At 38.7% G+C, this 13,615-nt stretch overlaps 1 protein-coding gene across 1 annotated transcript in view; it reads left to right on the top strand.

Moving 5' to 3' along the window:
* Positions 1-13,615, top strand: part of tenm1 (teneurin transmembrane protein 1) — a 212,735-nt gene that overhangs the window by 105,169 nt on the left and 93,951 nt on the right. The window contains exons 7-9 of the mRNA XM_011480413.4: positions 3,645-3,847; positions 6,443-6,650; positions 12,689-12,790. Of these exons, the coding sequence (XP_011478715.1) occupies positions 3,645-3,847; positions 6,443-6,650; positions 12,689-12,790 (513 nt within the window). The remainder of the gene's footprint in view (positions 1-3,644; positions 3,848-6,442; positions 6,651-12,688; positions 12,791-13,615) is intronic.

Here is a 13,615-nt window from a genome sequence, read left to right on the forward strand (position 1 = left end):
TCATCCCCTGTTGTGGCCTTTATACTTCCATGGCCAGACACAGGAGTGAAGATTATCATTAAAAGAAGACCGCTGCACTAGACTGGGCTCAAAATTACATACTTTCTAACAATTTCTTTGAAGAGAAAAAATGAATAGAGATGTGAATTGTTACAGGGTAAAATACATGAATTTTGTTCTAGCTCTTGTTACCGCTACAATTTCTATTGAAAGCATTTGTTTTCATCCTATTTTCAGTAAAGCTATTGAAGATAAAAAAAAAGTAAAACACATCATTAGAATAGCATAAAACATATTTATACTACAGCAGTTATTTTTTTACAATGTGTAAGTTAAAAAAAACTAACTACAATCATTTCTCTAAAAGTGAAAAACATTTTGTTACAGCTCAGATCAATAACAGCTAAAAATTGCATACTTAATCCCCATCTCAAATTAACCAAAAGTTGTAGTTATGTTTAATTTGGATTTAAAGATAGCCCGTAATCTATCCTCTAATTGCATCTGGTTCCAATTAATTTTACTTTGAAAGAATCTTCAAGTTGAAAGTTGAAAGATTATTGGTGATAAGAAACTAATCTGGTTATTACGGTGGCCCTAACTTGCAAATAACATCAACAATCCAACTTAAAAGCAATGAAGATCACAACGGCAACTAAACAAGCAAAAGAAATAACAGAAATAATAAAAAAACTTACATTTCCAGAAACCAAATCGTAAAAGTCATTCGTAGAAATCGAAATGAAGCAAAACATAAACAAATGCATCATGGGACACATTCTATCTTCAAAGTAGTGTTTCTCACCCCAAATTTTCTTGCAATGTTTTGAAGGTCTTAAATATAATAGTGGGTGTACATGTATTAATAAAGTAGCGCAAAAGGGAGTTCATTTCTTCTTCTGAACCAACATTTATTTTTTTCTGTCCAAGATAAGCAATGCTAATTGCATTTCTATTAGCACAAGAGAAAATGTTTCTACACTGAAGCAGAGTCACAAACTATAAATAAAGATGGATAAAGTCATCCACTGCTGGATATTAAGCAAATGTTACTTAGAGCACCGCTGACAGTTGCTAAGCACCGACTTCAAACATCTCTGGCTCATATTTCAAACATCTCCATTTTTCTAATGAAATATGGATTACATAAATTCATGAAATATTAAATAAATTAAGTGTTCCTATGGGTCATTATCAAGTCACTGCTGGTGAAGTCGGGCTGTTGGTCCTTTTGAAGTTAATGTTAAAGTTAAATTGATGTTAGATTCCAAACAAATCCAATTAGCTTTAAACTCTCACACTTCAGCTCTACCACAGCAGTTGACAACAACAAAAATGGGGGAGAAAAACATAATCTGAAAGATGTTGGAAACATAATATTTACTACAATCATATCAACTACAATCACTTTTACAAACGCCTAGTGATTTTAGGCTAAAATTCTCCACGAATGCACATCTATTGTTTAAGTCACATGCAACCCTATAAGAGATTGACCTGTACGGGTGCTGTGTTTTTTTTGGGTTGTCCGGTCCTGTGGAGGGTCATGTAGAGAAGCGAACACATCTTAAAGGGAGCACAGCTGTCTTGCAGTTCCCTTGAGGCTCGTGCGGCCACCTCAAGGTACATCATGAAAATGGGCCGTGCGTGTGGTCAGTGTATTGTGAAGTATTTGGAAGGATAATGTAAGTTCAATGCACTTATGACGTACGAGTGATGGCATTGTATGCTGCCCTAATGCCACACTCTCGTTATTAGAGAGACGCGCGTACCGGCCCCTTACGCCAGTGTGCCGCACGGACAGGGAGTGCAGGTGATACGTAAGTTCCTGTAAAATGGCTGTATTATCTTATTTTCTCATTTCTAACAGTCAGGCTGCAAGCACGGAGCGTGCGCTTATCAGCTGAACAGCACCAATGGGCCCCTTGTGCGGTGTGCAGGTTTTGGAGGGGTTGAAAGAATGAAAAATCTGGACAATGTCTGTGTCTCACATCACAGTTCTAACCCTTGCATGTTGTTTAAGTGTTTGTTGTAGAAAAAATGTGCAAGAACATTTTCGCTCAACAGGCTTCATTCTTGTGTAAAGAATAAATGTATGAATGAAACATATGCTTGGCTATATCAGAGGTCCAAAACCCAAGGCTGCAGAGCCTCTTAGAGCTCTCTTATCCCTCTATTGTAGCTCTTTAGCTATAAAGAAAAATGCAATTTTTTTGGAAAAAAAACAATAGTTTATTGGTTATTTGACATGGGATGCATTTATTTTGAAAGCAACTTGTATGTGCTTCGTAAAATAAATAAAACTGTTATACAAATAGCAAAAATAATATTGTTTTTAATTCAAATATTGCTAATAAAAACTACATTTTATAAATAAATGGCATATTGGCAGCAAAAATTAAAAAGTGTATCTTTTCAACTGTGAGGTGAGACTTTGTGGCTCTTGATGGGTTTGGTTGGTAAAAATTTGACCCAAATTGCTCTTTTTGCGTCAAGGGTCACAGACACCTGGGCTATATTAATAATATACATATTTTCTGCATTTCTTTATTTTAATCTATCTTTCTGTGTTTAAACTTAACTCTGTGCTCTAAAGTGTATTTATTTATTTTTTATTGGCACTGAATCAGTGGCTTGACGGTCGTTGAATACTCAATCAATAAGACTGATCCAATATATCGTCAAACCAAGAAAAGCAAAACAAACCCCCATCAACTCAAAAGCAGTGATCTTTGAGGCTCTGCCAGCAAGGCTGCAGAGCACCTCACAAGCCTGCGCTCTTAGCTCCCTCCCTATGTGACATGACATGTGATATATGGCAGCTGGCCTGTGTTGTCCCTATAATGGAGTGGTAAAGCTGCAGGCATTATAGATCGAGAGCGAGCGGACTCATCCATGAATCTGCCCCTAACTGTTCTTCTGCCTTTGTGGTGGTAACGATCGGCCAGCTCCCCTCTGTCAACGTATTTCCTCCATCTTAGTTTAGTAGCAGAGATATATCTTTCCATGAAGGCCAACACAAAGAGGGCAGGAGAGGCTCGCCTGCTCTCCTGCAAAAAAAGACACAGGCCTCGTGCTTGATAAAAGCTTATGGAGTGCACAAAAAGATGGCAAAGGGACTGTTGGAAAGACCTTTTCTCTCCGCGCACAAAGGCATGCTCTCAGTCAAGACACTATCTGCGTGCCGTGATGTTGTCAGGCATTGCATGCGGTGGTCTGTGTGAGGTCCTGCACCTCTTATTTTTCCTTCATTCCCAGCCTCTTATACTCTCTCCACACAGAGGCTAACACACCCATCTTTCGTTCTTGTTTGAAGATGCTAATATAGCACATGACAAAGCCCCAGTAGACAGCTCTGAGACAAAACAGTCTTTCTAAAGCAGTTCATCGTTATGCACAGTCTATCCAAAGGAATGCCAAAACAGGTTTTCGAAAAGCAGGATTTTTTTACCAGCGCCAAGGCGCTGGGATGTCTATCCCGTCTCAATTTATTAGTAGAGCTTTTGATCATGCTGATGTTTAAGGACATCAGGTTGGTTATTAATCACCCCCACTAGTACTATAAAGAACGCCTCGTCCGCCTTGATAAAGTTTCACTTCATGAATGAAAGGTTTCACCTCTTTGCGGTTTTGTTTTCCTGCAGAGAAGTGGGTGAGAGGCCGCGCCATTGACCGGGGTGAGGTGGACATCGGAACACAGCAGAGTCAGGCAATTCCACCAGGACTTTTCTGGAGGTTTCATATGACTGTTCACCATCCCACCTACGTCAAGTTCAATCTCTCCCTGACACACAACGCACTGCTGGGGGTCTACGGACGCAGGAACATCCCGCCTACACACACTCAGGTAGAGATGGCTTCCTTTGTAGCATGCTGTTCTTTTGGACGGGCTGCCACAGACCGCGCACACGCCAGTTTTGTTCTTTCATCTAAACTCAAATGTGCTTTTGACTTCCCGTTATTTGTGTGGCTTTTAAATTGATTTCCTGGCATTATACATGTGCTACAATCTAAAACCCACTTGTCTTTTAGTGTGGGCATAAAACACACTTTTTTTCCCCTAAATGTGTTTTAACATCACCGTTTGTCTGCAGGCAGACAGACTATAGAGAAAGCCACCAAAAACTGGAGAAGGTTCTGTTAGAATGTCTGTATCCCTCTAAGACCCACTCCAATGAAAATGGTGTTTTTGACATGTTGATGTGTCGTTTTTTTTCTCATCATAGAAGACATACATTAAGAAAATTAAGGCAAAGATTGCTTTTCTGAGTATTTCTTAATTCATATCATCATCAGGAGCAGACAAAAAATGCTGTTGGAAAAAGCTTGTTGCTGTGAGAACGGTACTACAATCTGTGGAGCACAAGCTCCCTGCTCCGGTCCATTCCAATGCATCCACTTGCAGACAAATAGATCCATTAACACCTTTGTTTTCCTTGTCCGAGCTGGCATCTGAATCAAAACTGAATGGCTGGATAGCTCCAATATGCCAACTATTTTTGTTGCACTTGTAATGGGCTGTAAACTAGTGGTGGAGCGCGTAAACAGATGGAGGAAAAACAGTTACACCCACAACTCAGAGGTCAATTTCTAATGAACTCCTGCTGCTCTGCAGAAAGTATGTCCTAGAAAAAGACATTTTCTTTTCTTTTTTTTAGGCTGTTACAATAAATTGAAAGATGATTGGACAGGGACTTTAAAGAAAATATTTCCTACCACATTTAGTGCATTCAAATCAATTTCCATTTTTTTTTTTTTTAAATATAGATTTGTGGTCAAACAGGTGTCCCTAAACTGCATTTATGCTTGTTTGTCATGCAAATTTGGGAAGACACAATAACAAGGGAATCAATATGTCATTGCAGCTGCACGCTAGCTGCCTTTTTAGCAGGTAACTGTAAGGAGCTGTGAACAAATCCCCACTCTAAACGTGTTCTGACAACAGAACCGGAAAACATGTAAATGAGAGCAATTAAAGGCGAGTTGTCGAGCTGTTAAAACGCCGTGTCGGGGATGATGGAGAAGTGTTTTTACTTGCTTCGACTCCACAGAGTAGTTAGGCTTTCAATGTCCTTCTCCTCCAGATGGAAGCTGGGATTTCAAATGCAACTATCTGGAGACTGAAAAAGCATTTGTTGGGTTGATTGTTCACAGAGAAATTCTGCCCAAAGGAGAAAGGAGAAGTGAAATAATTTCTAAAGGAAACAATTATTTACATATTTCAGGCAAGAACACAAACGCTGTACACAGAGTAAGACAACGTTGCATCATGTGCGAGCAGGCGTTCAGACAAAGGTACAACACACGCAGTCGTGTGCTTTTTAACATCAGTGCGTCGCTGCTCTCGTCTACTTGGAGTGGTCTAATTAGCTGGTTTTGACACCACTGTGACACAGAGTCCTTGGGGGAATAAGACTCAGCAAGGGCTGGCTGGTTCAAGGAGGACTAAAGATGGATACAATGGGAGGGGGGCGGGAGGGTGGTGGGGAAAGTTACAAAGGGTGAGAAAGAAGCACAAATGAAATAGAGGTCCGTTTCGGTGAAAACCTGCTAGGTTTCCATGCCCTTACGAGCGTGTCAAGCCTTCACACAGAGTTCCAAAATGACCAAGAAGACCTTCCTTTGGATTCTACTTTCACATGCATAATGCACATTCAACGCTTTCCCCTTATTTTTTTTATATTCAGGGAGTTTTCTGACACCATTAAATTTACTTCAATGCCAAAAGCAGCCTCAGACTGCATTTATAATGTGGTAGGGGTGTAACGATTAATCGTCTCAATCAATTAATCGATTTAAATTTTTTCACAATCCAATCAATCAATCTCTCTGTTGCCAGTTGTTAATCTAATTGACCTTAGAAAATTGTTTCAAAATGAAATAGATCGGTTATATAGATATTGGAAAAATACCATTTGGATTAAGGCATACTTGGTTTATTTTACTATCACATACAGCAGACACACGTGTGATGGCAGCGAAAAAAATGATCAAGCCATCCTTATAGTCCAATGTGTGAAGACAATTGCAATTTTGCTGTTTGGATTATTCTGATGTTGAAAAACAATAGTGATCTGACCTTTATGAAACTAAAATGTGCATGAATTTGTCATTAATTCTTGTTTACTGGCTTGTTTGTGCACATTTACACTTGATTTTCTTGCAATGTCCAGGTTTTTATCACACACTGGTTGAATTTTTGACTAAAGATGTCGTGGATCAATGTTAGGTGAGCGAATCGGATCAAATCACATCGATCAAAATGAACCAATATCGACTATGAATCATATTGTCATTGAGAAATGGTTATATGAATTGAAATGATGTTAAAATATATGATTACACCTCTATTATGTACATTTTTTATGCCTTTGCAAAGTTTCTATCAATGTTTAACTATAAAAAACAAGTCTTTCTGATTATGATTTTGTCTTTCACTTAGTTTGACTTCGTGAAACTTCTGGATGGGAAAGCTCTGCCCAGGTCTTTGACAGATCCAGTCTCAAATGCCAAAGCACCAAAAGGTTTGCTGCTGAATGGCCTGCAAGAAACAGGCTTCATCGAGTATATGGACCCCGGCACATGGCACCTCGCTCTTTATAACGATGGACGTAACCTGGAGCAAGTCTTACTCCACAGCACCCCTATAGGTAAGAAAGAATACAGCAACTTTTATTACAGCCTACATTTCCCGTGTCATTCCCTGGCTGCTCCTCCACATTATTCCCACTTATTCTTTTATCCATTTGTGTAAAATGGACATGGCAGAGACTGGTGTGGAACATGTCTGCATCTGAGAGAAACTTGCTACTATGAGAGTTAGCTTGGCAAGGCAGGAGACAGCAGTTAGAGAGGGGAGGACAGCTCCTCCAGTAATGACGGGGCTTGCTAACTGCAGCTCATTGCTATGACACACACGGATGGGAGTGTAAATTGAAGGATTTGAATAATGCAAGAGTACATGGCTACATGCAGAGAAGTGCATAATTATCAGCGCTACTTCTTGGCTGCCTCTGTCCAGCAGTCCATTGGAGGATGCAGCGTTGAAATGAGCCCCAAAAGGTGTTGATTAATGTACGGTGAAATCTAAACAGTGTGTCATTTAATAGGGGGGGCACATACCCATTCATTTCAAACAATTATGTCTAAACTTTCAGCATTTATGAAATGCGTATGAATAGTTACAAATGCATTATTTTTTTCTTTGTTGAAACAATGCATCTTTACATAATGTTTTTTTTTTTTCTCACTTTTTTGGCTTGTTTTTTTTAGAGAATATGCATTTATTAGAATAACCATCAGGGCTGAGTCTACCTCTGACTTTTGATTGGTGGACTCGATGATGATATACAAAGAAACTTGACAAGTTGGCAATGTAATAAGTAATTCATTAAGCCTTTTACAACCGAGTGTTAGCTCCAGTGTTGACCTTCTTTCTGCTACTGTAATTATTCACATGTTGGCGCAATAAATGTAATTCCAGCAGATTCTGTGGCAGAAAAATCAGCTGTTTGCTGTTATGCAACACTTTATGTTAGTATTGCAAATGGGTGCAAGGCTGACATGAAAAGTCGCTTTTCTCCATGTCACAATCAGCTGATTCACGTTGATTGCCTAAACTGTAAAATATTTATGGTATGTCAAAGAACATGTGTTATTTAGCAGTGGTTGCAGGTCAGCTGATTTGAAGTTGATTCACCAGCAGGTCATGTCAGATGACACCCTACTCTCTTGTCACCACTGTCCATAGATACATTCAAATTCAACTTTATTTATATAACACCTTTCCTGCTAAAAAGCACACGAAAGTGCTTTACATAATTAAATAAATTACAGCAAACAATAGCATAATTAAAAAGTCTAAGAAAACAGCACACATACACATCCCAAAAAAACAATCAGACTATAAAATCAAATTAAAATACGAGGACATGTAAAAACAACTGAAAAGCTATACTAAAAAGATGAGTCTTAGGTCTCATGAGATAGTTTGGGTTCTTTCAGGACAAGCGTTGTCTTCTGCTCTTCTAATTTCCAGTGACTGAAATCCATCTCCAAACCCTCAAACAACCTCCACCAAAAAAAAGTTATTCTTTCAGGCTTCAAAACACATGCTGGCCTTTTCTGCACACCTTGAACCTTTAATCCAACTGCTGTTGGCGGAATTTGGACCCGGGGGCCTCATTCTCCGATAACAAACAGGAATCTGGGGAACCAGACATTCAGCCATGTTTAATTGTAACAGTAACAAAAGCAGTTTGGCATTGGAAGAACACATTTGGTGAATTTCTGGACGGCTGGGATGCACACTTACTGCACAGCTGCTCACACACTGTCCATGGCATCATTTCAAAAGGAAATAAAAAAGATTTTTAACGGTAAAGGTTTTTACGAGAAGATGCTAATAGTGATCTACCAGAAATGTTTTTCCTTATTTATAGAAAAGCTCAACTTTGTGACAAAGTCTTTGCTTTTATTCATTTGAAAATTGTTTTATTTTTGCTTATTTTGTTGGTTTTCTTTGTAAAAAAGGATTTGTAGCATTCTCCACTGCTGTCTATCTTCTTTTAAGCTAAATATTTGCAATTCTCGTAAAAGCTAAAGTTGTAAATCAATCGGTAAACAGCTCAGCCCAAGAAAAACAATGTACGGAAGACATCTTTCATATCAACAGAGCCCTTTTAACAATGACTGACAGCATGTGACAGCGAGACACAGATTCTATTTCAACCCCGTCAAACATTTGTTGACGTGTTTTCTCTCTGTAAAGTCTGGAATAGACCAGACGCTTTTGAGCCGCATATTTTGAGAAAAACTGGGAACAGGCAGCCTTTTCCTTTTATTCTCATAACCTTTTCTTCAATAATCAAAACAAATATACACACAACAGATGGGCTTGGAATAGAAACCTTTACTCTGCTTAGATTTTTCAAAAATATTTCATCAAGCGATTTGGTTTGGAAAAAAAAGGGGAAAACAATATTAATGGATTGGTGTCAAAGTTCATTACACTGCCCGTTTATTCCTCTAACGAGGTTTACAAGCAGACACTGCATTGCCGTAGAGGCAGAAAATCAAAACCACTGAGCCACAGTACAGTAAATTCTTCTTAGAAGCAGAACACTCTCCAGCCCAAAGAGCAGCGCTTTATGGAGAGATGAGTGAGAAATGAGATGATCTCTGTCGGGAAATTGAGCTTTTCTGTAGCAAACAGTAACCTGATACAACGAATAAGGTGGAGCATTAATGAGAGGGAGAAAAAAAGATATTGTAAAGCAGTTCAATTAAAAAAAAAAATCAAAAGAATCTTGTTTACCAAAAATTGAAATATGTTTAAAACATGAAACTGTGGTGATTGCTGTCTGCATGTGGAAATGTTTGGGGTATTAAAATACTGTATGTTTGCTAAACCTTTAAACTCGCTTGGAGAAGCACATTCAAAGCAGATGTTGTTGGTCATTTATCAACCGTCTCATCCTAGCTGGAGCTTCCGCCCAGCAGGACAACATCTACCCTGCATGACAGCTCACGCTACTTCAAGTAAAAAAAAAAAAATCATTTACACAAATATCTTTTTGAAATAAATGCATTGGGATCACAGCTAATTTTGGATAATTGGATTTCTGTCCAGTTAGATTCTTCAAAACTGTCAAAACAAAATGTGCATTTATGTGTGAATCCATGAATAGATGTTAGAAAATCTGTGTACTTCATAAAAGATAAGCAGGAGGTGTTGCTAAACCTCCAGCTAAAACCCCAGAAGAAAAGAGATAAAAAGACAAAAACACACAAAAGCACAAAGGGGGAAAAAAAACATGAATAAATTACAACCTTGGAATGTCAGATGACAGGAGACGCTGCAAAATCAAGACATTTCAAAAGAGACTGCTAGTTGTAGATATTTGAAAATACTTTTGATGTTAAAACATGTTTGTAAGAACTTTAAAAAGTCATTTAAAAGCAAATTCTTTCAGTTTCTGTAGTCTTTTAATAATGAACCATTTTATCGTCCTTGAAGCTACAGCTGGACAAAACACAACAAGGACTACACTATTGAAATAAAACTGAATTAAACGTAATTTGATTCACAGTTGAGTGGATTCTAAAATGTTAAACGTTTTCTTAAAAACTGTCAAGATAACAAGCGATTATGTAAGGAGTAAGTATTGCTGAATTTTCAACCCCCAAATTGAAAGGGATAAATATGAGACCCTCAAAAAGGCAGAAAAGAAAACAAACCATGAATAAATTAAACCTTTCAACATCAGATGACAGCAGACACTGCAGAATCCAGACATTTCAACAATAACACTCCCAGAAAGGTGATTGTGTACTTTCATGTGTCATTTTCTGTCTCATAATTTATTTACTCACTTTATTTGTTCCATTTTTTTTCTTATCATACAGTGGCATTCCAAGTATTCTCATAAATAAGTGTTTCCACACAGAAAGTCACAACAATAAAAAACAGAACAGTAAAAAAAAAAAGGATGCTGATTGTTGCAACTGACAGTGGAAGGATGCAAAAACAAGCATGGATGATGAAGAACTGTTGTCATTAAAGACTCCCTCCGAAAACGTTTCAACCGAAAGAAAAGAAAAAAAGCAGCGGATGTTCTCACTAAATCCTCATTTCCTCCTCCACTGCTATTGACATTTGCGTGTAACCTACAAAAGCTGTGGCTTAATGATTCCTGCCATTTGGCCACCTTCACTCTAACACCATCTTTAAATCTACTCAAGCAGATAGCAGTTCTTTCTGCAATTAATTATGCATAATTGTTATACTTCATGCAACTTTCTAGCTCCTCTAAAATAACAGATCGCTTAGCACATAGCTGGTAAATTATGAAAACATAGAACTTAAAAAATTAAAGTAAAATAAAAATAATTAAAAAAAAAACACTGGCATTAAGCAGTGGGATACTTGTACTTAGCTGAGCAGCACATTCATTTTTTTCATCAATTTATAAAGCCAAGGGTCATAAAGCAGGGCTGAAACTTTACATGCTCATAAAGTACAATTGGAATGCTTATTTGACCAATCAGATCACTTGGCTGGAAGCACCATTTTTATAATAGCGTTTAACTTCAATAACTTATGGCATGAATGATTTCTAACAGGAAAGGGTTTAGTCAGTGGAAAGAACAGAGCTGTTGTCTATCACACACACACAATATTACACAATAGGCTTCACCGCAACACTTCTCTTCAGACATTAGCTCTTAATTGCCTGGAGACTTTTATGTTCAGGACACTGACCTGAGAGATACAGCACTTATATCACTGTTACAAGCTTCAACCTCACAGTCCTGTGAGCTTTTGGATAAATTGCTCATCTCAGCTGGATTAAAATGAACTCTGTGACCTTGCAGATCAGATTTTGCCCATTGCATGTGTCAAGGTGCCAGATGCATTATTGGAATTTTCCTCTTTGCGTTTTCTAAGAGAAAGACACTGGGAAGCAAATGCAAGTCCTCCTGACTGTGCAGCAGAAAAGATGATTGGCACTCCTCCTCTCCATCAGTGTGACAATGACAGGTGATGGAGGTGAAAATGACATTGGTTTCTGCAGTGATGCACTGCTCTGGAGGATACCGCTATGCTGCCAGCTACTGGCAGGGCCTGTCTCGTTAGCATGTGTCACACGCGCCTCAAGGCGGGTGTCACTTAATAACTCTGCCCGCATCTGTTTGGATGTGTGCGCGCGTGCACGGACTGCGCCGCTAACGGGATTTGTCATCCTGAACAGAGCGAGCCAGGGGGGACTGCATTGGTTCAATTCGGCAGTTGTTCTCTGTTCTGAGGCGCTGAGCGCCATTGCATGGGGTCAAATAAAGGATGACATCTTTGACACCCCATTTTAATTATTTTATCTAACTTAAACGCATCTCACTTGCTAGCTGATATCTACCCCCTCAGTTCAAACCCACCACTCTGCCAGCTTTGGGTACGTCTTCACCACAATCCTCCATCCCGGGCAGAGCTGACAGAGCTCAGCAGGCTTATATAATGCTTCAAAAGCATAAAAGTGCTCCCCCTCTTTATCTATCTTTGCCATGCCGCCTGTTCCCGCAGAATGCATCTGACATGATGGACGTATCAATGGCAGAACAGGAAAACAGTAAAGGAAGGCAGCTAATTCAAGTCTGATTGAGGAACATGATGAAAGGCACATAGCCTAGAGAAAGATATGATGAAATCCTCACATGCAGATGAGACAAAGAACTAGTAAGAACAGTCATCAGATTGATCTTTTCTCTATACCCCGAGTGGAACAGTGACACAGAATTAACCATTCTCCGCTCACATGTGCATCAGCAATGTCACATTCTATGTTGTTCAGTTCTGTTTCAGACAGTGCCCTTGTAAACAGTTTGTTGATTAAGCCTTGATGTTTGTAAATTTACGTTCAGCGTGTTTTCAACCTGTAATGCAGTTTAATGTGCTTAGTGCCACTGAGTGTAAGTGAGTGCTTGGCCGTTCCCCAGAGAGAGATAGCAGCTGGATCAGACTAATCTAATGTAGCCTCAGTGTCTAGGGAGCCATCCATTGCTTATCAGATCCTTCATTCAATAACTATGAGAGCAATGCCAGCCTATGGAGTCGCAAGCCGAATACTGTCGAGATCTGCTGTTTTTGCTTGATTTTGTGACTCAGTGTGTGTGTGTGTGTGTTGTTTTGCAGACTCGATGGACGGCTGTTCTTCAGACTGTAATGGAAATGGAGAGTGTGTGGCCGGACATTGCCACTGCTTTGCTGGCTTCTTGGGTCCCGAATGTGCCAAAGGTAGGAAGTGTACTTACAGATGAGCCTGTTATCATTTCATATCATGCTTTTTTTTCCATTCTTTTATTGCAGTCAAGTCTTATGAAAAAGCACAGCATGCTCACTGCTGCTGAACTTGTTCTAGTAGATTTAATATTGTAATATTAACAAGCATTATTAAAAAGAGAAAACTAATAGAATTTGGGTTGATGTGAAAACTCATTTGAACTCCTTCCAAAACCTGCTTGCAACTAAACCCTGGTGTGGTTCACTATGTGAACACAGATTGCAAACCACACTGTAATAAAAAGGTAGAAAAACTGAGATAACGTTTGATGATATTCATATGGAAAAGATACGATCAAACCAACATAGTCAATCAGAAGGACTAAAACCTCTCCAAAAACTCTTTTACATCTATGTCAAACTTTGTTGGTTTCTTCAAACAAGGGAGACAAGAATCACTTTCCTCAAGATTTGGTTCAAACTTTGATTTGTGGGTCACGGTTTTGATCCGGTTTAATATATGATTTGTGTAACAACAAAACCATAAAAATTCCGAAAAATCCTTTTTATTTAACTTGCTAAAAAGCAAGTAACAATTAAGAAAAAGCTTTCAGTTGGCTTTTACTAAGCTTAATAAATGTATTGAATTTGCACAACACACATGCTTGACCCTTTCAACATAAACATGTGCAATCTCCCCTTCGATTCTTTTTAATGGTGGAACATTGGATTCAGTTTGTGGCATTCCAGCTTCAAACTGTTACCATGTCATTGTGTAGTAAGCAGTCACACCTCGTGTCTCATCAGTAAAAATAAAGTTTCACCAAGAAACATCCCAGA

Source organism: Oryzias latipes, chromosome 10, assembly GCF_053564925.1.
Source record: "Oryzias latipes strain Hd-rR chromosome 10, Olatipes_Hd-rR_3.1".
In the NCBI taxonomy this organism is placed as follows: domain Eukaryota; kingdom Metazoa; phylum Chordata; class Actinopteri; order Beloniformes; family Adrianichthyidae; genus Oryzias; species Oryzias latipes.